The sequence below is a fragment of the Phodopus roborovskii genome, unplaced genomic scaffold (assembly GCF_943737965.1).
Source record: "Phodopus roborovskii unplaced genomic scaffold, PHOROB, whole genome shotgun sequence".
In the NCBI taxonomy this organism is placed as follows: Eukaryota; Metazoa; Chordata; class Mammalia; order Rodentia; family Cricetidae; genus Phodopus; species Phodopus roborovskii.
The window spans coordinates 29,791,359-29,812,500 of NW_026125052.1; the positions used below are offsets into that span (position 1 = coordinate 29,791,359).

The window sequence follows — 21,142 nt, forward strand, 5'->3', positions numbered from 1 at the left end:
GCCTGCTGTGACTTCCCCTTCTCCCAAGGTGCACACTGCACCCCAGTGACCAGCTGGCCTTGGAGGGACCACTGTCTCGAGTAAAGTCCCTCAAGAAGTCTCTGCGTCAGTCATTCCGTCGAATGCGCCGCAGCAGAGTGTCCAGTCATAAACGGCGGCCTGGTGGCCCCACGGGAGAGGTGAGGCCCAAGTCTCAGAGCAGCCATGTCTCTCCCTGGGCTGTGAGCACAGGATCTGAATCCAAACCAAGTAGGTTCGCCACCCACAAACCAAGTGCTGCCTTGTCTGCTTTCCCATATCCAGAAAGCTACGGCTGCGACCCTTTCCTGAGAGACAAGTCCCAAGTCAGTTTTCATGATGGCTGTCTTAGTCAGGGTTACCATGGCTGAGATAAGACACCATGACCAAAAGCAAGTCATCACTGAAAGAAGTCAGGACAGGAGCTCAAGCAGGGCGGGAGCCTGGAGGCAGGGGCTGATGCAGAGGCCATAGATTATGGACTTGCTCCCCATGGCATGCTCAGCCTGCTTTCTTGTAGAACCCAGGACCACCAGCCCAGGAGTGGCGCCACTCACAACAGGCTGGGCCCTCCCCATCAATCACTAACTAAGAAAATAACATATCTAGGGGGTAAAAAAAAAAAAAAAAAATGCCCTACAGGCTTGCCTGGGAGGGAGGCATTTTCTCAGCTGGGTCTCCCTCCTCTCAGATGATTCTAACCTATGTCAAGTTAACATAGATTTAGCCAGCACAACTGTCTTATTATTTTCCTGTCCCTTTCTACCCATGAAGTGCTGGGAAAGTCAGGCAAGTTCTCCTCAGGGGACCTCTTACTGGGACAAAGTCCTCTTGGGCTCAGACAGTCAGGTGGTTGGCTATGGTCACCCCTTCCCTGGAAGGATTAGCTCTGAATAAGTCAGCGCCTGAGGCAAGAGCCCACCCTCAGGCCCAGCCCAACTTCCTGCAGGCGCAGGCTATGAACACCAAGGTGGAGCGGACAGGCCTGCAGAACATGGAGTTGGCGCCAGTGCAGCGCAAGATCGAGGCCCGCACAGCGGAGGATTCCTTCACCGGCTTTGTTCGCACCCTCTACTTTGCTGATACCTACCTAAGGGACAGTGAGTAGCCAGTCTGATGTTGGGTGTGTAGAACACGACCCCCCTAGCATGAAGGCATGGATAGGCGGACTCTCTGGCATGAGGTAGATGGTTACTCCTGCTGGGAAGTCACACAGGGCAATGCTGCCTGCCTGGGGTCCTTGGAGGCCAGAATATGTTGGTGCAGACAGAAACCAGAGCCAACACCAGCTCGTTCTGGACTTGCCAGTCAGTCGCCTGGTTTGGCAGCCTTCCTCTGCGGATCTCTAGAAGCATGGCCTTAGACAAATCACCTAACTTTCCAGTCTTCCGTGTCCTGTCACGTAAAACAGCACTGCTATCTTGTAGCTCCATAGGGGTTGGGGGTGGTGTGGCTCCTGTTGATGCTCAGTAGGCATGGTTCTTCCCCGGCAAGGGCAGAGCTGCCTTAGGTTCATCCATGTGGGGAGCCCTGTAAGACTGTGGGAGACATAGACATGCTGGCAGCATGTTTATCATGTCCACAGTGTCCTGCCTGCATGTCTGCCTGCAGGCCGGAAGAGGGCGCCAGATCTCATTACAGATGATTGTGAGCCACCATGTGGTTGCTGGGAATTGAACTCAAGACCCCTGGAAGAGAAGCCGCTGTGCCGTCTCTCCAGCCCCGCATGTCTGTTTTACAGAGGCGGGAACTGAAGCTTGAAGACCCTTGCCAACTTGACTTTAGGGTTTCAGTAGCAAGGCCCAGAGCCCCGGGTTAGATACCCAAGCCTTTCCTTTTTGGCAGGCTCCCGCCACTGCCCTTCACTGTGGGCTGGCACCAATGGAGGCACCGTCTACGCCTTTTCCCTGCGTGTGCCTCCTGCAGAGCGGAGAATGGACGAGCCAGTTCGGGCTGAGCAGGGTGAGTGATGAACGGGAAACCCGGGGGGCCTGGCCTTCTTGGGTCGGGTGCTGTGTGGTGTCACCGAGTCACCTGTCATAACCCTGTCCTCACCCTGCCTCCTTTGTAGCCAAGGAGATCCAGCTGGTGCACCGTGCACCTGTGGTGGGCATCCTGGTGCTTGACGGACGCAGTGTGCCCCTTCCTGAGCCCCTGGAAGTAGCCCACGACCTGTCGAAGAGCCCAGACATGCAAGGGAGCCACCAGTTGCTTGTGGTGTCAGAGGAACAATTCAAGGTGCCACATGGCAGGGTCCCCTGGATGTCCCTAAGACATCATCAGTAGAGTTCAGCTCCTTGACGCAGATAATGATCGCTGGGGTGAAGGCTCTCATTTGGAGTTGGAGTATGTGCTTCAGGGTCACAGGAAAAGGGGTGGGGGTGGGGGTCTTGTGTGTGTCAGCCTTAGCCCTAAAGGTCAGAGTAGGGACACTGGGGTGGGGCCTGAGTCTGTGAGAGGTCGGTGGCCCAAGATCTGCATCTGAGAGCTGAGGGGCATTAAGACCCAGGTGAACTTGTTGTACACTGTGAAGTGCCTGCTAAAGGACAAGATCCAGTGGCAGAAATGGCTAGGAGAACCACAGTGTGGTCGTGGTGTGACTCACGCCCAGCTGCCCTGTGTGCCCAGGTGTTCACATTGCCCAAGGTGAATGCCAAGCTGAAGCTGAAGCTGACGGCCCTGGAGGGCTCACGGGTACGAAGAGTTGGTGTTGCTCACTTTGGCAGCTGCAGGGCTGAGGACTACGGGGAGCACCATCTGGCGGTGCTCACCAACTTGGGTGACATTCAGGTGGTCTCGATGCCCCTGCTCAAGCCCCAGGTGCGGTACAGCTGCATCCGGCGGGAAGACGTCAGCGGTATTGCCTCCTGTGTCTTCACCAAATACGGCCAAGGTGTGCGGGCGGGCGGGAGGGCGCGGACTGGGGCCTCAGTGAGCGGGGCGGGGTTGGGTGAGGGAGGTGGAGAGGCAGCTCATGTGTGAGGCTTTGCCAGGGCTGGCTCTGCCCTCCCTGAGTGAAGAGCATCAAAGGAGGCTCTGTCCGCATCCCCCGGGAGGGGAGGGGAGGCCCGCCACAGCTGCAGGGCCGGGAGCCGAGCGAGCGCTGGCTCTACTCAGGCTTCTCTGCCTCTCCTCAGGGTTCTACCTGATATCACCCTCAGAGTTTGAGCGCTTTTCTCTCTCCACCAAGTGGCTGGTGGAGCCCCGGTGTTTGGTGGATTCAACCAAAACTAAGAACCACAGCCGCCCCAGTAATGGCAACAGCACAGGCCCCCAAAGGACCTCAGGCCAAGTCAGGTGAGGATGAGGGCCCAGAGGCCTTTCCGCAGCCTTGCTCTTTCTGAGGTGTCTGCTGACTGGCCAGGACATCCTGGTTCCGGGCCAGCTGCCAATGCAGACCCCTCCCTTGCTTGGACCTAGTCTGCAGTTTGGCCTCGCCCATTCCTCATGGGACTGAGATTTTTCAGAGCCTAGTGGTCCCAGCCCTCACTCTCTGCTCCTCCACAGGGACTCAAGAAACCAAAGTGACAGTGAAGGTAAGACAGGCCTCTCGGGCTGCTCTGTGGGGCACATCTGGGCCACAGCTGGCTACGCTGGGGTAAAGGGGGCAAGGGAGTAAGGCGAGAGGGTGAGCAGGAAGGATGAGTTCAGGCTGGGAGCAGGAAGGAACGGTTTTCTGCATCTGGGGCTCTGGCTTCCAGCACGCACTCCCTTAACCCCTGTAATGAGAGGGCTGGGCAGAGGGCCCAGGGCAGGCCCACCTGACCACTCTGCCTTCCAGAGAAGAAGCCTGGCCTGGCGATGGAGCACGCCCTGCTCAGTGATGAGTGTGAGTCGGTGTGATGGGTTGGTGAGGTTCCCATGAGGGGGGGAAGCAAAGCTTCGAAGGCCAGAGGAAGCCAGGAATGGCTTCTGGGGGCCAGGGGACAAGCCTGTCTGGCACCCCATTGGTAAAAGAGACAGTGTCAGGCCTCACTGGGTCTCTCCTATCCAGCAGGGGTCCTAAAGGAAATCCAGAGCACGCTGGAGGGGGACCGGGGGTAAGTCACTACAGTACTGGGAGAATGGGGACCTGGAGGATGAGGCCGCCCATGGATGGTGATTTCCCTGTCTTTACCACCTCAGGAGCTATGGCAATTGGCGTTCTCACCGCGCGGCTGTGGGGTATGGCCTCGGCAATGTGGAAGGTAGAGCTGTGGGTCCTGCAGGGGAGGGGAGGGCCTGCTGCCCAGGGAGGGACAGGGAGGACAGCCCTAACTGCCACCCTCCCAGGTCCCAACAGCCCCCCGGGGCCATCTTAGCCCTGGAGATCACCAATGGTATCGGGGGCTCAGGGTGGGTGACTATGGCACCCACCCTGCCCAGAATGGTCCTGACCTACTGCCTCCCCATCTTCCACAGCAGAGTGAATGGGACAGCGTCCAGGCTGTAAGATGAGCACACACTACTGAGGGCCTTTCCAGCCCGAGCCTGGCCAGGGTCTACCCTGGCCGCCACCCTGTTGCTGCTCCTGGCCTCAGGAGAGCGAGACCCCACCCTGGGCTGCCCTTCCTGAGCCTTCCTTGTCTGTCTTGTCCCTTTGTTAATGTTGCACAGTTTTTATTCTCCACCCCCCCTCTTTTGTAGTGGGTTGGGTTTTAAATTATAAATTTTAACTGCCTCTGAGTAAAACAGAGTTTTTAATAAACGCCTTGTTACGTCTTCACTAAAACACCCCGAGGATGTGGTGTGAGTCCATCTCCAGCTGGAGTTGGTCAGGGAACCTCCTCTGCAAGTGTTCGCTCCCATCATCAAATGTCGCTAAATATGCCTTCGCATTGTTGGGGGAAGGGCTGCAAACAGCACCCATCCTTCCTCCTAAGGCCCCAATGACCAACGGAGGCATGACCTGCCGAAGTCCACCCCGGGCAAACTAATGAGCACAGATGAAGTTACCCAGAGTGCTCCTCCGCCCAACAGACTGCCCTAAAATGCCTTTACCCAGCAAGGATGACAGCTTCCTTGTAGTAATAGAGACCTCGCACTGGCGGGGACCTCAGAGCGGTGTCCCCTCCCCCCCAGGCCATGTGCAGTTGAGGCAGAGTTGGTGATAGTAGGGGCAACTGGACACTTGGGCAAGAATCTCACACAGCACGCTGCCCTTTTATGTGGGATGTAAACTGCCAACAAATCCAGCTGGGATGTGTTGTGGGGATTTGATCATACTGGGGCACTCAGACTGTTGAAGTTTACCTTGCATCGGGAGTGGAGCTAGCGGGTAGCTGGACAGGAATTGGCCATAGAGAAGCCGGCAATCTGGATAGAGAAGATGCACAGGAAGGACTTGAGTGTGGCTCTTCCTTTTGGTTTTGGGACCAGCGAAGAGACATGTCTCCCTTTGCATCTCCAGCCAAAAGGCAAGGTCAGCTGGTGGCTTCTCAGCTACTCTGATCTAGGAGGTTTTCACCCCATCTGACTTCCAAGCCTTTGTCAATAAAGAAAACAATAGACTTAGTTTCAACCTACATTTCTCAGCCCCTGCTCTGCGTGGGCTTCGGGACTGGAAGGCCCTCCACACCGTGGCCACAGTGGCCAGCAGAGCATTGACCGTGGGGCCATGGGCTGCAGATGATAATTAAAGTATCAGTAGATTCATGCACAGCTGCTAAGCTGATAGAAAACATCAGGGGTGCTACTTTGCTCCAAGATGGCGCCTGCTCAGCCCAGAGGACAGTCGCTACTTTAAACCATGTGAGATTTTTCTTTTGGTGGGTCCTGGCAGAATGTCTTGTCTTGGGTGAGACTCTCAAGTAAAAGAACATGGGGGGGCTGGAGAGACAGCTCAGTGGTTAAGAACATGAGCTGCTCTTCCGGAGGACCTGGGTTTGATTCCCAGCACCCACATGGTGGCTCACAACCATCTGTAACTCCAGTTCCAGGGGACCCAGCGCCCTCCTGTGGCCTCTGAGAGCACCTGTGCATGTGTACATTCACACACACACATTCACATAATTAAAACCAAGATAAGTTTTTTCTTAAAAACCATTTATACCGGTGGTGTTGGTGATGGTACATACCTTTAATCCCAGCACTTGGGAGGCAGAGGCAGGCAGATCTCTGTGAGTTCACTGCCAGCCTGGTCTACAGAGTGAGTTCCAGGACAGCCAGGGCTACACAGAGAAACCCTGCCTCAAAAAAAAAAAAAAAAAAAAAAAAAAAACTTTCTAATATATATCACTTCTGGGTCACCAGAGGGACCAGCAAGCCCATGGGAGCACAGAGACTTCGGTTTGTTTGAGAGTTTGTCCATGAGCTCATAGGACGTGCTGTTAAGGGGCCAACAAGGAGCTAGAGTTCCACTGGGCAGTAATGGCAGTACCTCCCAGCCATTGGGCCAGACTGGGACGGTGTCCCAGTTTAACTTAAGCTGTGTGCCTTGGAGGTCTCACCCACAGAGTGCATCCGCGTAGAACGTGCCCCAAGGACTCAGTGAGTTCATAGCCACATGTTGAAAGTGCCTGGGACACACTAAGCCCATGGGTGGAATTTGCTGTTTGTCCAGGATTCTCTCTGTGCTGTCTTCAGAAAATTGTAGTAATAGGTCTCAGTCGCCAGCTGGATAAATCTCCATGAAATGAACACACAGCACCATGTGCGCCCTGGGGTCCTGCTGCAGATTCTCGATGTGGCGTTTGCCCTGCCTACCAATAGAATCCATGCTGATCGCCCTCCCATGCCTGGCTGCTTTTACACATCATTCTGTACACAAGGTTACCCATGTTATCACTGGTGCTCTTCCGTGTGGCTCTCCTTGCTGCCAGAGAATCCACCATGTGAACGGTCTGCTTTTCACCGCCCTTTGAATAGCTGCTGGCAGCGGGTATTGCCTCTTACAGCTGTCTGCAGGCACGCGAGCTGCCGGGCTGCCCGTGAGCTTGTGGCCCTTTGGGACAGCTGCTTCCTCCTCCTGAGTGTAAATCGACACAACCTTATGGAAGAAAATTTAGAAATCTCAAAATTGCAAACACACAGCCTGTGGTCCAGCAAGATTCCCTCTAGGAGTTAATTCTGCCTGGTGAAATTATACCCCAGGGCTGTTCATAATGTAAGCAAAAGATGACTCCTTACTTTATGTGTATGGGTGTTTTGCCGGCAACTGTGTTTGTGTACTGTGTGTGCCTGCTGGCCTCCGAGGTCAGAAGTGGGCATTAGATCCCCTGGAACTGGAGTTACAGATAGTTTTGAACCACCACATGGGTGATGGATACCCAGCCTGGGTCCACTGTAAGAGCAACCAGTGCTCTTAACCACTGATCATCCCCTCCTCACCTCTCAGAAGCAAAAGGTGAGACCAAGTGGCATCAGCTCAGTTTTTAAAAAATTCAGGGGAAAGGAATTGGAGGAGAGGAGGGAGGGGAATGTAAAATAGATGAATACATTTAATTAAGAAAACAAAATCCATCAGTAGCTGCTCAGTGGTGGTGCACACCTTTGATTCCAGCACTTAGGAGTCAGAGGCAGGCTGATTTCTGAGGCCCAGCCTGGTCTACACAGTGAGTTCCAGGACAGCCAGGGCTATGTGTACAGAGACCCTGTCTCAAAAAATAAAATAAAAAATTAAAGTTTTAAAAAAATCCGTCAAACAGCCAGGCAATAGTGGCAAGCACCTTTAATCCCAGCACTCAGGAAGCAGAGGCAGGTGGATCTCTGTGAGTTCAAAGCTAGCCTAGTCTACAGAGGGAGTTCCTGGACAGGCTCCAAAGCCACACAGAGAAAACCTGTATGGGAAAAAAAAATGTTTGAAAGCCATAGAAGGTGGTATGGGAGGTAGAGGCAGGCGTATATCTGTGAGTTCAAGGCCAGCATAGTCTACAAAGTGAATTTCAGGACAGCTAGGGCAGTTACAAAGAGAAACCCTGTCTCAAAACGAAGGCCAAGCCTCCCAGCCTGGGTTCAACCCCCAGGACTCACAGTGTAGGAGAGAAAGAACTGATGACCCCTGTAAGGTGCCTGTCCTCTGACCTCACATATGGGCTGTGGTATGTGCACATGTAAACACACGATAAGTACAATTTTAAAAGATCTATGCATAACAATTGGTTAAACTGCAGTACATCATTAATTCATCGTGATGCTATGCAGTAACTTGAAAAGGAAGAGGAGGGAAGTGCTGTATGTGTTGTTTGTTTTTGGTTTATTTGTTTTTTCAGGACAGGGTTTCTCTGTGTAGCTGCAAATAGCCATCTGTCTGCCTCTGCCTCCCAAGTGCTGGGATTAAAGCGTGTGCCACCACCTCTGGCACCAACAAAAGTGGAGGGGCCTAGGTATGTAGCTCAGTTAGCAGAGGACTCACCTGGAATCCACAGGGCTCGTCCTGAGTTCCAATCCCAATACGGGACAAAGAACCCACAAAGATCTATGAACTAAGTAAGTTTCTGCTTGTGGTAAGTTGCCTTTGAGGCCGATGATCAGGCGTCTACTCCTGTCTTATGCACTTTTTAGTAAACTGGATTTCACAGGGAAAAGAATGAAACTCTCAGGTGTCCCATGCAAGGCCTGTAGCTGTGGCCGCAGCCTCCGGGATGGCCCCCAGGTAGAAGCGCTTCACTCTGCCCCTCTCAGCAGACAGGGAGCGGGAACGAGGCAGAGCCCGGCCTCTCAGTTTGGCCTGGTGCCAGGCTGACCTGGCTGCCGGTGAGTCCGGGCGCTGTTGCCCTGTCCACGGCCTTTGTCCACAGCTGCAACATCTCCTGTTTCCACTGCCTCCACTCCATTGTTGACCACGGGGGTCAGGGCCCGCTGCCTTCTGCATTATTGATGGCTGCTGCCTATCAGGGGGGACTCGGGGAGACTAGGAACAGACTGAGCCCATAACCAGGCCCGAGCAGACAGCGCCAGCAACCGAGACCTCCGAGCAACCGTGGGCAGTCAGATCAAAAGGCAAAAGGAACCAGTCATTGGGAAGGCAGTCATGGGCAGAAGCAAGGGCAAAGCGCCGCAGCCCCGGGCTCGACCCGGGAGGCCAGCCCCAGCGGAGCAGGACTCGGGGTCAGCCAGCGCTGACGGCGCCCCCAGCGGGGATCGCAGGCTCGCCCGCGGCAAAGCCCACAAGACTAGGCCCGCTAAGGAGCCCGACGCCACCGCAGCTAAGGGGACCTCTGGAGGCCGCAGGAAGTCCGCCGAGGAGGGGAGCCACCGCTGCAGAAGTGCAGGGGCGGGGACATCACTGGAGACCCGGGAGACGCACGGCAGCACGCAGCGTCCTCGGAGCCACAGGCCCACGGAGAGCCGTGAGCTCGGGGACAGTCACAGGGAGCTTCCCGGGGAAGAAGAGTGGACGCGCAAGCGCGGCCGCCGCAGGAGAGGAAGGGAGCCCGGAGCTAAGGCTCTGCGAGGCCGTGGAGAGACTCCTGGCAGGGATGGGGACACGTCGGGCGGGGACGGTGGAAGCTCGTGCCTGGACAGTGAACACCGCGAGGCCCTGGATAGCAGCAGCCAGGGTGGTGGAGCTTCCGAACGGCCAATCAAGACCGGCTCAGAGGGCGCCCTTATCGGAAGACCCGAAACAACTGGCTGCAACCAGCAGGACAATGGAGGACTCGCCTTGGAGCTCCGGAGCAGGGAAGGGCCGTCGGGGACAGGGCCTCAAGGAGCGAGTGATGGTTCCAGGACAGATACAGACTCGAGTCCTGGGTGGGCTGGACACGGACGTCGCCCACGGAAGACCGCAGGAACCTCAAGCGGCATCCCCGAGTCCCAGGAGACAGAGCTGGGCAGAGAAGCTGCAGCCTCCAGCTCCCTGGAGAGTAGCTGTGCAAGCGCCCGCAGGGGCGCCCAGGGTCCTCTGGACTCCAGAGCGATCGCAGACACCAGTGACAGTGACGTCGGGGCGCAGCCAAAGGCTGAGCTGCAGGGCACGGAGCCTGAGTCAGCGGAGGCCCCCAGGGTCGGAGAGGTGGCAGGGAAGATGCAGGGGGTTGTGAGCGAGAGCGGCACGGGAGCCAGAGAGGGAGCAGGTGCAGGGCATCAACGACCCCAGGACCCGGGCCCGCTGGCTGCACTCGTGGTGCTCCGCAAGCTGCGTGCAAGGGCCCCGGCTGGTGCGTCTCCCCAGCTCGCGGGTGGCCTCCGCGTGGGTCTCAAGGCGCGGTTTCAGCGGGTGGCGCAGGCTCTGGGCCTCCTGCGCTGGCTGCGGCTGCGGGTGCAGCAACGTCGGAGCGATGCGCTCAGGGAGAACCCGCAGGAGCGTGAGGAGCGCGGCCGCGAGAGGGCGCTCGAGGCGCGGGAAGGGGTGCGGAGGCCACCGCGCTGGCGAACCATTTGCCTGGCCTGTCGGGCGGTGCTCCAGGCACTGCCGCGGTCTCCCCCTGGCGGCAGTACGAGCCCTCGGCAGGCTCTGAAGAGCTCAGGCTCAGATGGTGCATCAGCCATCGAGGATGCAACTCCAGATCCTAAGTTCGCGGTGGTCTTTCCCCGGATCCACAGCGAGGAGAAGGAGTCGTGCAGCAGCAGCTCAGGAGAAAGCCGCGTTTCGACTCATGCAGGGGCTGCAGAGTACAGGGAGGAGCAAGGGGCTAGAGAAGAAGGCGTGGTCGGGTACCACCAGCCTCCCTCCTTTTCCCCGCCTGTCCCCAGTGGGACCCCACCGGAGGAGAATCAGAGCGGAGCGGAGCCAGAGACCTTGGAAGTGAAGAGTCGGGTGCACTGGGCACAGGGCTCTACTCCCTGCGCAGACCCTGGACTTGGCGCTGATACTCTGCTACCCCAACTTACCTTGGAGACTCGCCTGCAGCAGAATAGCCCCTGCAGGTCCCCAAGGGAGCGGTGGGAGCCAGAGGATGATGCTGAGGCAGCGCTGGAAAAGGCCCTGGAACTTAGCCTAGAGATGCCACCCTTCCCCGGTGCTGAGACCAGGAGTCTCCCAGAGCACCTGGAAGACATTGAGGACCTCGCCCGGCTGCGGTGAGGGGCATAATGCCAAATCCACCACTCCTGGCTCGTAATTCCTCATACTCCATCCACCCTTGGACTTTTGAAAATCGTATGCAACTTTACTGAGGCAACAGGGGCTTTTGCTCTTCCAAAGGTGCCCTTCCAAAGCTCCAGCACGCACACGCACGCGCGCGCACACACGCACACACACTTACTATGGACTGAACCTAGGGTCTCTTGCATTTGGTCCTGAAACATATAGCCCCAGCCCTCTTTATTTTTAATGGGGGAGGGGGCTCTTAAGTGTCACAGTGCACACTCGGAGGTCGGAGGACAACTTGCCTACCCCGTAGTTTCTGGGGATCGCACCCGGGTTATGGGGCTTTGGGGGAAATGCTTAGCCATCTTGCTGCTCACCACCCCCACTCCACCCCTCCCCCCATGTGTTTTGTTAAGCCCAGGCAAGAGTTGAAATTGTGATACTCCCAAGTCGCTGAAATTACAGGCCTGTGCCACTGACAGGCAAGGGACTTCCTTTCCTGGCTGGCCCAGAGAGTATCTCTCTTGACCAGCAGCCCCCACCCCACACACACCCTCACCCCCAGGGCATGGGTTACAACTGAAGAGCCCAGCTTGCCCAGGCTTTCCCTAAAGCTATGTGGCAGAGCTAGGCCAGGACCGACTCCCAGCAACTTCGCCCTTGTCCTGCTGTCCCCACAGGCTGGTGTGTGACAGCTCTGTGTTACTGTGCCTCATGAAGAGGTTCCACCTGGGCCGCATCTATGTAAGGGGGACCGCATGGATGGATTCCCTTTCCTCCGTGGGCAGGGGATCCCTGGCGGTCCGGGGGCTTCTCCTCACCCCTAGACTGGGTGTAACGCCGGCTCTACCTGGGGTCCCACAAGACATGCATGAGAGCCGGTCTGGGGTACATCGGAGCTCCCCATTCATACCCCTTCACCCCTTCTCATAAGAGCCTCTGCTTTCTTTACCAGACTTTCGGGGGGCCCCTCCTGCTCGCTCTGAACCCGTACCAGCCACTGCCTCTCTTCTCACCTGAGGTCTTGGCCAGCTACCATCCCGGGAAGGCCCCAAACACCACACCGTATGTGACTTTGCCCCCAAATACGTCTTCCCGAGTGAGTTCCAGCCTGTGGGCACATCGCCTGTTCCTAGGATGCCCCAGACAGCCCTCCTGGCACCTTCTCATTGCTCTACTGTCCTTCACCCCCCCCCCCAGACACATCTTTGCCATCGGGGCAGCAGCCTACAGCCTGTCTCAGAGCTCTGGACAGGACGCCTGTATCCTCCTGGTGTACGTCACGGCTGATTGGGATGCTTGCCTGAACCGCACACCACCCTAACTATTGTTCCTATGCACTGTCGGGCAGCAGTTCAGGAAGCCACCCTCAGGACTGTGCTGAGGCGGCCCTGCGTGCCCCGGCCCTGCGTGCCCCGGCCCTGCGTGCCCCCCGCCCTGCGTGCCCCCCCCCCGCCCTGCGTGCCCCTGTGTGCCCCTGCGGGTCACTTCTTTCTGGTGCCCATGAACCAGGTATATTGTTACATTGTCAATTCCTCCCTACACAGTCGCTGCCTGGGCTCAGTGGGGCAGTCCTACATGCTCCCTCCTACGTGCTCCCTCCCAAGTGCTCCCTCCCAAGTGCTCCCTCCCAAGTGCTCCCTCCCACGTGCTCCCTCCCATCCTTCACCCCTCTTTCTTGCAGGGGGCACAGTGGCTCAGGGAAGACAGAGGCTGCCAAGAAGATCGTGGAGCTTCTAAGCAGCCTGGGTCAGAAGCAGACAGAGGCCAGAGGGGCTCAGGTGAGGTCTGACTGGAGGCAAACAGTCATTTCTCAGACCATTTCTCCAAGCCTGTGGCTTCTTGTGCATTGGCCCCAATATTTCCCTGATGCAGGGGAGTAGGGTAGGGCCTTTTTATTTTACTATTTATTATTTTTGGTGGTGGTGGGGTTTTGTTGTTGTTGTTTTTGTTTTTTATTTTTTTGAGACCCAATTTCTCTGTGTAGTACTGGCTGTCCTGGAACTTTTGTCTGTAGTCCAGGCTGGCCCTGAACTCAGAGATCCACCTGCCTCTCTCTCCACCTGCCGCGTGCTGGGATTAAAGACATGAGCCACCGTGCCCAGGATGGTCTAGACTTTTCTCTGTAGCTGACAATGACCTTGCATTTCTGCCTTTCCCTGAGTGCTGGGGTTACGGGTGTGCACCAGCACGCCCATTTTATGTACTATAGGGGACGAGCCCAGAGCCTTGCAGACATTGTAGGAGCACTCTCCCTCTCCCTCCGCCCTTTTATTGGGGGGGGGTTGGGATGACCCCGCAGGGGTCCACACAGCCAGCAGTATAGAGAACTCACAGTGGGTAGTAGGTGCTATGGCCATCTTACGTATACACGAGTGCCCCAACCCTCACACAGCTAGAGGACATACTGCCCGTGCTCAGCAGCTTTGGCCACGCCAAGACCATCCTCAACGCCAATGGCAGCCGCTTTGGCCAGGAGTTGCGCCTCTGCCTGCATCAGTGAGTGATAGGGGGTCACTGGGCACTGTGACACCTGCGATTGGTACTCTTCTTGGGCGTTAGGATACTGCCTTTCACCTCAGCCCTTGCATGGCCCCTTCTGGGAAGTGCTCCTGGACATGCCCACCCTGTGTCTTGCTCACAGGGGGGTCACCGTAGGAGCCTCTGTGTCCCACTATCTGCTTGAGACCTCCAGAGTAGTGTTTCAGGTAAGGACCTGCCTCCTACCCACCCTTCCCCAACTCTGAAAGTTGGAAGGAGCCATAGCTCCTAAACCCTGCCCCACCTTCAAGCCAGTTTCTGTCCCCAAGGCCCAGGCCGAGCGAAGCTTTCATGTTTTTTATGAGCTGCTGGCAGGGTTGGACCCTGTGGACCGCGAACAGCTCTCTCTGCAGGGACCTGAGGCCTACTATTACCTCAACCAGGTAGGGGGAAGCTTTCATGGATGGTGAATCCAGACAAGGGTTCAGCAAGGACTTTCAGGATGTTGTGGAGATACCCCACCACAGCCTCTGTACTCTGCAGGGCCGAGCCTGCACACTTCGGGGCAAAGAGGATGCCCAGGACTTCAAGGGGCTGCTGAAGGCCCTGAGGGCGCTAGGCTTGTGTGCAGAGGAGCTGAGTGAAGTCTGGGCTGTGCTGGCCACCATCCTGCATCTGGGAAACATCTGCTTCTCTTCTTCAGAGGTGGGATCTCCTGTGGGCAGGACCAGTGAGCACATAGGATGGGCAGTGATGGGCAGTTTGCACAATCGGAGCAATGATGATGCCAAGGTGTGGAAAATCACAAAGCACCAGGCTGCCATCACATAGACAAGAACCCTGGTCCTTCTGTACCGCTCCCGGTGCCTTTGTGCTAAGCTGTCACTCTTCAGATATCCTGGAGTTAGCGAGAAGATGCTGCCTGATGATGTCAAGGGAGAAGCCCTTGGTACTTTTTAAAAGAAACTCAATTCTCATGTCAACAGTGTGTCCTAAGTGGTATGTCGTCCCTCCAGCAATAAGGTAGCAGAAAGAGAAAGGGACTGGCCAGAACTGCCTGACCACTAAGAAAAGATAGTCGGGCTCACCCTCTGGGCCTTCAGCCCTGGAGCCTGGCTCACCTCAGTCCAGAGCACTTTGGTGCTGTTGGCCATTTATTTATTTTGAGACAGAGTTTTACTATGTAGCCCAGGCTGCCCTCGAACTGACAGAGATCCACCTGTCTCTGCCTCCCAAGTGCTGAAATTAAAAGTGTGCACTACCACAGCTGGCTGCTGTCGGCCCTTTGAGTAACAGGCAGCTGGCTGGATAAAACAAGGCTTTGCACAAGCAAAGCTCTTTCTGTCCCCCTCTGTCCAGCGAGGATCCCAAGAGGTAGCTGCTGTGTCCAGCTGGGCTGAGATTCACTTGGTAGCCCGGCTCCTACGAGTGCCACCAGAGCGCCTGGAAGGGGCGGTCACCAAGAGGGTCATGGTGAGTCCCAAGAGTGCTGGGAAGGTGGGAAGAGCAACCTGAAGCTCCTGTGGGTATGGCCCCGACATCCTGAGCATTTCTCTGGTCTCCAGGACACGCCCTATGGCCGGGTCTCTGCATCTCTGCCAGTGGGAAGTGCTATTGATGCCAGGTAACCGTGGGAATTGGAGAGAGGAGCCAGGTGAGATGCTCTGCTGGGCAAGGCTCACTTACCGTGTCTGCAGGGACGCCCTGGCCAAGACCCTGTACACAAGGCTCTTCAACTGGCTTCTGAAGCAGATCAACATGCTGCTGGCTCCACCGAGGGAGGTGGACGGTGTGGCCACCATCACTGTTGTGGATGCCTTCGGCTTTGAGGTCACCCTTTGGGAGCGGGACGAGCAGGGCAGGCGGTGCCCATCTCATTCCAGCTCCTCCCTGGAGGGCTCTAGCAGGCTGGAGGTTTTGCCTTTTACACCCTCCCCTCCCCCCTTGTTAAAAACCATTCCTAAAGGTAGCCACCGAGGTCTGTTTCCTTATTTGGCCACTTCCTCCTCCTGAGGCTGACTGCTGAGGTCTGGCAATCAAAGCCCCCCTTTGGCTCACCTAATTAACATGGCCAATGGAAATGAAGCAATTCATCCCAGCTCAGGGGCTTCCCCCTTGCCCTTTATACCCTTTATAAACTGCCTATTTGCCTATGGTCCACATCTGACTCCTCGCTATCCAGAGGCAGTCCTTTGTGTCTCCTGGGCAAATATCCCTCAGGCCTGTCCCTTGCCTGTCCCTTTCCTCGTCTCTCCCTTGTTCGCCTCTTATTCTTTGTCCTTTGTCCCTCGAGGGCAAATAGATCACCTTAGCACTGAGAACTTGTGTGTCTTGAGTGGGTTCCAGTCCTTTCCCTCCTCTCTGCTGGCTCCTTCTGGGCCTACGGAGTGGAATCTTGGTTGAGTGTCCCTGGGGGTGGGTGGGGGGAGGGGAAGGCGAGGAGGAGCCAGGAAGGAAAGGGAACAGGTCATGCCTGTTGGGTCTTTGGAGTCTGATGGAGGCTGGGGCAGGGAATCTTGGGGCTGCAGGTCCACTTGCTGCCATCTGCATGCTCCTGGGAGGAGGACAAACCCCACCACAAGCTCCTTCCCCAGCTGGAGCTGGCAGCCCTCCTGGGGTCCCTCTGGGAGGGGCTGGAGTCCACAACGGACCCCAGTGCTCTCTGCCCGTTCACTGCCCTGTGTGTCCTGCCCTCTTTGGGATGTCCTTGATGGCCACTTCTGCCCTGGATGGGAAGGGTTGTATGCATGTGTGTTCTGGTGCATGTTTGCAGGTGTGCACAACCGTGCTAAGGCAGTGGGTGAGTGTGCACAACCGTGCTAAGGCAGTGGGTGAGTGTGCACAACCGTGCTAAGGCAGTGGGTGAGTGTGCAAGCCGCGCTAAGGCAGTGGGTGAGTGTGCAAGCCGCGCTAAGGCAGTGGGTGAGTGTGCAAGCCGCGCTAAGGCAGTGGGTGAGTGTGCAAGCCGCGCTAAGGCAGTGGGTGAGTGTGCACAGCTGTGCTAAGATGACCTATCACCAACACCGTGTCCTTTAGGCTTGTCCCTGTTGACTGAAGTCTCAGTTCTGGGGTACCACTCCTGCTAGAGCCCTGGAGAGAAGGGAGGGAAGCCCCACTTGCCCTGCCCCGACCTCCTGTGCTTTTCACATCTCCCAGGCACTTCGGGTGAACAGCTTGGAGCAGCTGTGCAGCAACCTGGCCAGCGAGCGTCTGCAGCTCTTCTCCAGCCAGAGGCTGCTGGCCCAGGAGGAGGTAGGGAGCTGTGCACAGATGTGGCAGGTGACAGAGCGCTGCCCCATAATGGGTGGGGAGGCTCAGTCCTTCCTAACCTCCACTTACGTAAGAGGAGGGGAATCTCTTTTGTATAGCTCTGTGATCTCTACCCCACACACAACAAATGTGGGCTGTGAGTTATCAAATACTGTTTGTTTCTAGGAGGAATGCCAGCGAGAGATGCTGAGCTGGGTGCCCATTCCCCGGCCTCCGAGGGAGTCCTGCTTGGACCTCCTGGTGGGCCAGCCCCACAGCCTCCTGAGCATCCTGGACTCCCAGACATGGCTATCCCAGGTATCCCTGTCATCAGTGATGCTCAGTGCCAGGAACAAGGAATGAGGGCCCTAAGCAGCCACGATGAAGCCAGCAGGATCTCCTGGGAGACAACCAGGTTATAAGGTCCAGAGACCCAGCCTTTCTGCACAGCCCAGGGAAGAACCATTCAAGAGGGAAAGCATTGGGCTCACACCAAATGCTTCTTAAAACATTTCATTTTAAATGTATGAATATTTTTGTTTGTTTGTTTTGTCGAGACAAGGTTTCTCTGTGGCTTTGGAGGCTGTCTTGGAACTAGCTCTTGTAGATCAGGCTAGTCTTGAACTCACTGAGATCCGCCTGCCTCTGCCTCCTGAGTACTGGGAACAAAGGCACCACCAATGTCTGTCGTTTGTTTTTTCAAGACAGGGTTTCTCTGTGTAGTCCTGGCTGTCCTGAAACTTACTCTGTAGATCAGGTTGGCTTTAATTCAGAGATCCACCTGCCTCTGTCTCCTGAGTGCTGGGATTAAAGACATGTGCCACCACCACCCAGTATGTATGAATGTTTTGTGTGTGTATGTGCTCTCTCTCTCTCTCTCTCTCTCTCTCTCTCTCTCTCTCTCTCTCCCTCATTCTCTAGTACCGTGGAAATCAGAAGAGGTTGTTGGATCCCCTGAAACTGGAGTTACTATGGTTGAGAGCTACCACGTGGGTTCTGGGCCCAGAACAGCAAAAGCTCTTAGCCATCTCTCCAGCCCTTTAGTCTTGTTTTGAGATAGGAATTCATGTATATGACTTGCCTGGTCTTGAACTCCTGATCCTTATGTCTCCACATACTAAGTACTGGGATTACAGGCATGCACCACCAACAGCCTGCTACAAATGCTTCTTGGGTTAATAACTGGCTATTGGGTGTGAATATTCCCTGTTACAGGTTAGCCTCTGCCACCCTGTATTTGAACTCCCGGAGGGAACAGACACTCTTGGTTACCAAGTGTAGTCAGTGTGACTTATCTTTCCTCTACACTAGGCTGAGGTGCAGATGGACTGTCTGAAGGGCTTTGATTCTATCTGTGGTTCACTAGTAATGAAAGAAGGGGTAGATTTGCATGTAGGGACCTTTATAAGGGGAAAGGTCAGACACAAAAGATTCAGTTCTTCCCCTAGAGGCTGGAGAGATCCCTTAGCAGTAAAGAACACGTTGCTCTTGCAGAGGGGCCAAGTTCAATTCCCAGCATCCACATGGTGGCTGGCAGCCATCAATATAACTTCAGCTTCAGGAGATCTGATGCCCTCCTGAAACTCCATGGGCACCAGACACACATGTGCCGCACACAGAGATAAGCAAGCAAGCACACATACACACGTTAAAAAGGAAGTGAGTCTAACAATTAAGTTTTAAAAATGACTGGGCAGTGGTGGCACACTCCTTTATTCCCAGCACTGGGGAGGCAGAGGCAGATGAGTTCAAGGCCAGACTGGTCTACAGAGCAAGTTCCAGGACAGCTAGGGCTGTTACAGAGGAAACCCTGTCCCAAAAAGCAAATTAAATAAATGTAAAAATAAAGATAAATCAGCTGGGCATGATGGCACACCCCAGCACTCAGGATGCGGGAAAAGCTGGGCTGGGCTAGGCAGTCCATTGCCAGCTAGTCTGGCATATGAGACTTTCTCACAATAAATACATGAGAATCCCATTTATGTATGGGATGGGCAGTGAGTGCTGTGGGGTCACAAGAACGTGTATAAGACCCAGACCTTTGGGAACTGAGGCTGGAAGGGTAGACACCGAGAATAAAGGGACCCTGGGACAGTGGTATAGCTCAGTTGGCAGAGGGCTTGCCTGGCAGGCACAGAGCCCTGGGTTCGATCCCCAGCACGGTATAAAAGTAGATGCGGTGATGATGCTCTGTGGGAACAATCACCGTCTTGGGGAGTTCAGCTGTGCCTCCTTGCAAAAGATCATTCCAGGTGGGTTATTAACTGTTTATGATCCCCCACAAGAGGGATGGGGGGGGTCACCAGACCCTCGCCTACCTTACCTCGACACCTGTATTCAATTCGGCACTGATTGGCCCTCACTGCATGTGGTCTAGCATTTATAGGCCAGGGAAACAGGGAGGGAAACCTCTACATAGCTGCAGGAAAGTTCTGGGATGCTGGGTTAGATTGTTGGGGAGGAGCGCCCACACTTCATTGAGTGACTCCTCATCTGTGCCTGGTAAACTAGCTGGTTCCCCAGGGTGGACTTTGGAGAAATCATACCTTGCTTTCCCACAGGGACTTTAGGAGAAGGAGCAGGTGTTGCCCATTCCTCCCTTGAAGGGATTTTGACAAAAGGTGCACACCTGTAATCTCAGCACCCCAGAGGTAGAGGCAAGGAGGATCCTCTCGGCTACACAGGCTAGCCTGAGCTACAGGAGACAATACCAAACCAAACCAAAACCAGCCAGGCATAGCGCACAACCTTTAATCCCCAGGGTTCTGGGTGCAGAGGCAGGAGGATCAATGTGAACTCAAAGCCACTGTCTCCAAATGAAGGAAAGCTACCACAGGTGTTTCTGAAGTCCCAGGGTCACTCTTTAAAAGGTTTAAACATCTTACGTGTATGGGTGTGTTTGGTCTGAACACCGTGTGTACCTGGGACATGGGGAAAGCAGAAGAGGACATCAGCTTCCCTGGGACTGGAGTTACAACCATGAGCCACTATCCGTGTGGGAGCTGGGAACTGAACCAGGCACTCTGGCAGAGCAGCCAGGGCGCTTAGCCGCTGAGCCATCTTGCCAGCCCTTAGGTTATATAACATAACCTGTAAGGACTTGAGAAGCTGTAGTTGTGGGATCTGCCTGGGATGGCTTTGACATCTGTGTCAAAGGCCCCGCCCGACTCTATTTCCTGTTAACTCCTTCGGGCTTCCTCAGAAAGTCCACATCTAGGGCCTGTGGAGACGGCTCCTGGGCCTGACATGATCCTGACTGGTACTACTCAGTTGTTCCAAATGTACAGTCATCGAGAGAGAGAGAGAGAGAGAGAGAGGACAGAGAGAGAGAGAGAGGACAGAGAGAGTGTGTTTTCTAGGGACCCCGCTACAGACTCACTGACTCTTCCTGTCTGAGGAAGAGATAGATGTGCAGAGACAAGTCTCCTTGTCTAGGGAGTGTGGTCCTGGGGTCTCCAGGTGGGAACGAGGTCCAGCCAGGGAACAGCAGCATGTGTGCAGCCTGAGGAAAGTGTGTGCCTTTTTCCTCGCCAGGCCACGGACCACACCTTCCTCCAGAAGTGCCACTATCACCATGGTGACCACCCAAGCTACACCAAGCCTCAGCTGCCCCTCCCCATCTTCACAGTGAGGCACTATGCTGGGCCCGTCACCTACCAGGTATCTGTTCATGCGCACAGGTTCCAGGGCGAATCAGTAAGGCCACATCACCTTAGTGTCTGCCCCTCCCAAACTGAGTCACCAACCAAGTGACAGCGGCAGGGTGGCACAGCTCCACCTGAGCCTCAGGCCGCACCCAATTCTGAGCATCAGGATAGTATTCATTTTTACAGATGTATTTGTTTTTAATGTGGGGGGGGCAGCAGTTTTGTAAGCTACTGCGCACATGTGGAGGTCAGAGGACAACTTTTGGGAGTCAGTTCCCTCCTTCCACAGCATGAACAAGTGGGGTGTTGAACTTTTGGGTCTCTCGAACTCAGGAGTAGGCATCTTACTGGCCTAGCTCATTATGCAGCTACATCCCCCCCTCTCTCGTTTTTTGGAGACAGGGTTTCTCTGTGTAGCCCTGGCTGTCCTGGAACTCACTCTGTAGACCAGGCTGGCCTTGGACTCAAGAGATCTGCCTGTCTCTAAGGGGCTGGGATTAAAGGTGTCCGCGGCCGCCGCCGCCGTTACCACCGCCTGGCTTTTGAAGTTTAATCCCTTTAACCACTGAGCCTTCTCTTGGGCTGGAGTTATAATTGGTTGTGGACTGCTATGTGGATGGTGGAAATCAAACCTGGGTCTTCAGGAAGAGCAGCCAGGGCTCTTAACTGCTGAGCCATCTCTGAAGCCCCATGTAGTCTGTTGGTTTTTGTTTTCTTTTGTTTTTTTAATATGTTTATGCTTTGTAGTTTTGCTTTTGATACAGAGTCTCACTCTGTGGACCAGGCTGGCCTTGCA

At 55.3% G+C, this 21,142-nt stretch overlaps 2 protein-coding genes across 3 annotated transcripts in view; both read left to right on the forward strand.

The window, feature by feature from the left end:
- Llgl2 (LLGL scribble cell polarity complex component 2) overlaps positions 1 to 4,705 on the forward strand; it is a 35,051-nt gene extending 30,346 nt beyond the window's left edge. The window contains exons 16-26 of one of the 2 annotated variants that reach the window (XM_051180611.1): positions 29 to 179; positions 968 to 1,118; positions 1,864 to 1,980; positions 2,090 to 2,256; positions 2,647 to 2,911; positions 3,156 to 3,315; positions 3,526 to 3,554; positions 3,800 to 3,847; positions 4,013 to 4,058; positions 4,144 to 4,205; positions 4,420 to 4,705. In XM_051180611.1, coding sequence (XP_051036568.1) covers positions 29 to 179; positions 968 to 1,118; positions 1,864 to 1,980; positions 2,090 to 2,256; positions 2,647 to 2,911; positions 3,156 to 3,315; positions 3,526 to 3,554; positions 3,800 to 3,847; positions 4,013 to 4,058; positions 4,144 to 4,205; positions 4,420 to 4,427 — 1,204 coding nt within the window. In that variant the 3' untranslated portion in view covers positions 4,428 to 4,705. The remainder of the gene's footprint in view (positions 1 to 28; positions 180 to 967; positions 1,119 to 1,863; positions 1,981 to 2,089; positions 2,257 to 2,646; positions 2,912 to 3,155; positions 3,316 to 3,525; positions 3,555 to 3,799; positions 3,848 to 4,012; positions 4,059 to 4,143; positions 4,206 to 4,419) is intronic. The other variant, XM_051180620.1, reaches the window with a different exon arrangement.
- Positions 4,706 to 8,968: 4,263 nt separating this feature from the next.
- Myo15b (myosin XVB) overlaps positions 8,969 to 21,142 on the forward strand; it is a 37,760-nt gene continuing 25,586 nt past the window's right edge. The window contains 14 exon segments of the mRNA XM_051180632.1: positions 8,969 to 10,959; positions 11,650 to 11,713; positions 11,925 to 12,034; positions 12,170 to 12,244; positions 12,654 to 12,750; positions 13,365 to 13,468; positions 13,614 to 13,893; positions 13,994 to 14,155; positions 14,810 to 14,923; positions 15,016 to 15,074; positions 15,148 to 15,280; positions 16,607 to 16,702; positions 16,886 to 17,017; positions 20,234 to 20,359. Coding sequence (XP_051036589.1) covers positions 8,969 to 10,959; positions 11,650 to 11,713; positions 11,925 to 12,034; positions 12,170 to 12,244; positions 12,654 to 12,750; positions 13,365 to 13,468; positions 13,614 to 13,893; positions 13,994 to 14,155; positions 14,810 to 14,923; positions 15,016 to 15,074; positions 15,148 to 15,280; positions 16,607 to 16,702; positions 16,886 to 17,017; positions 20,234 to 20,359 — 3,543 coding nt within the window.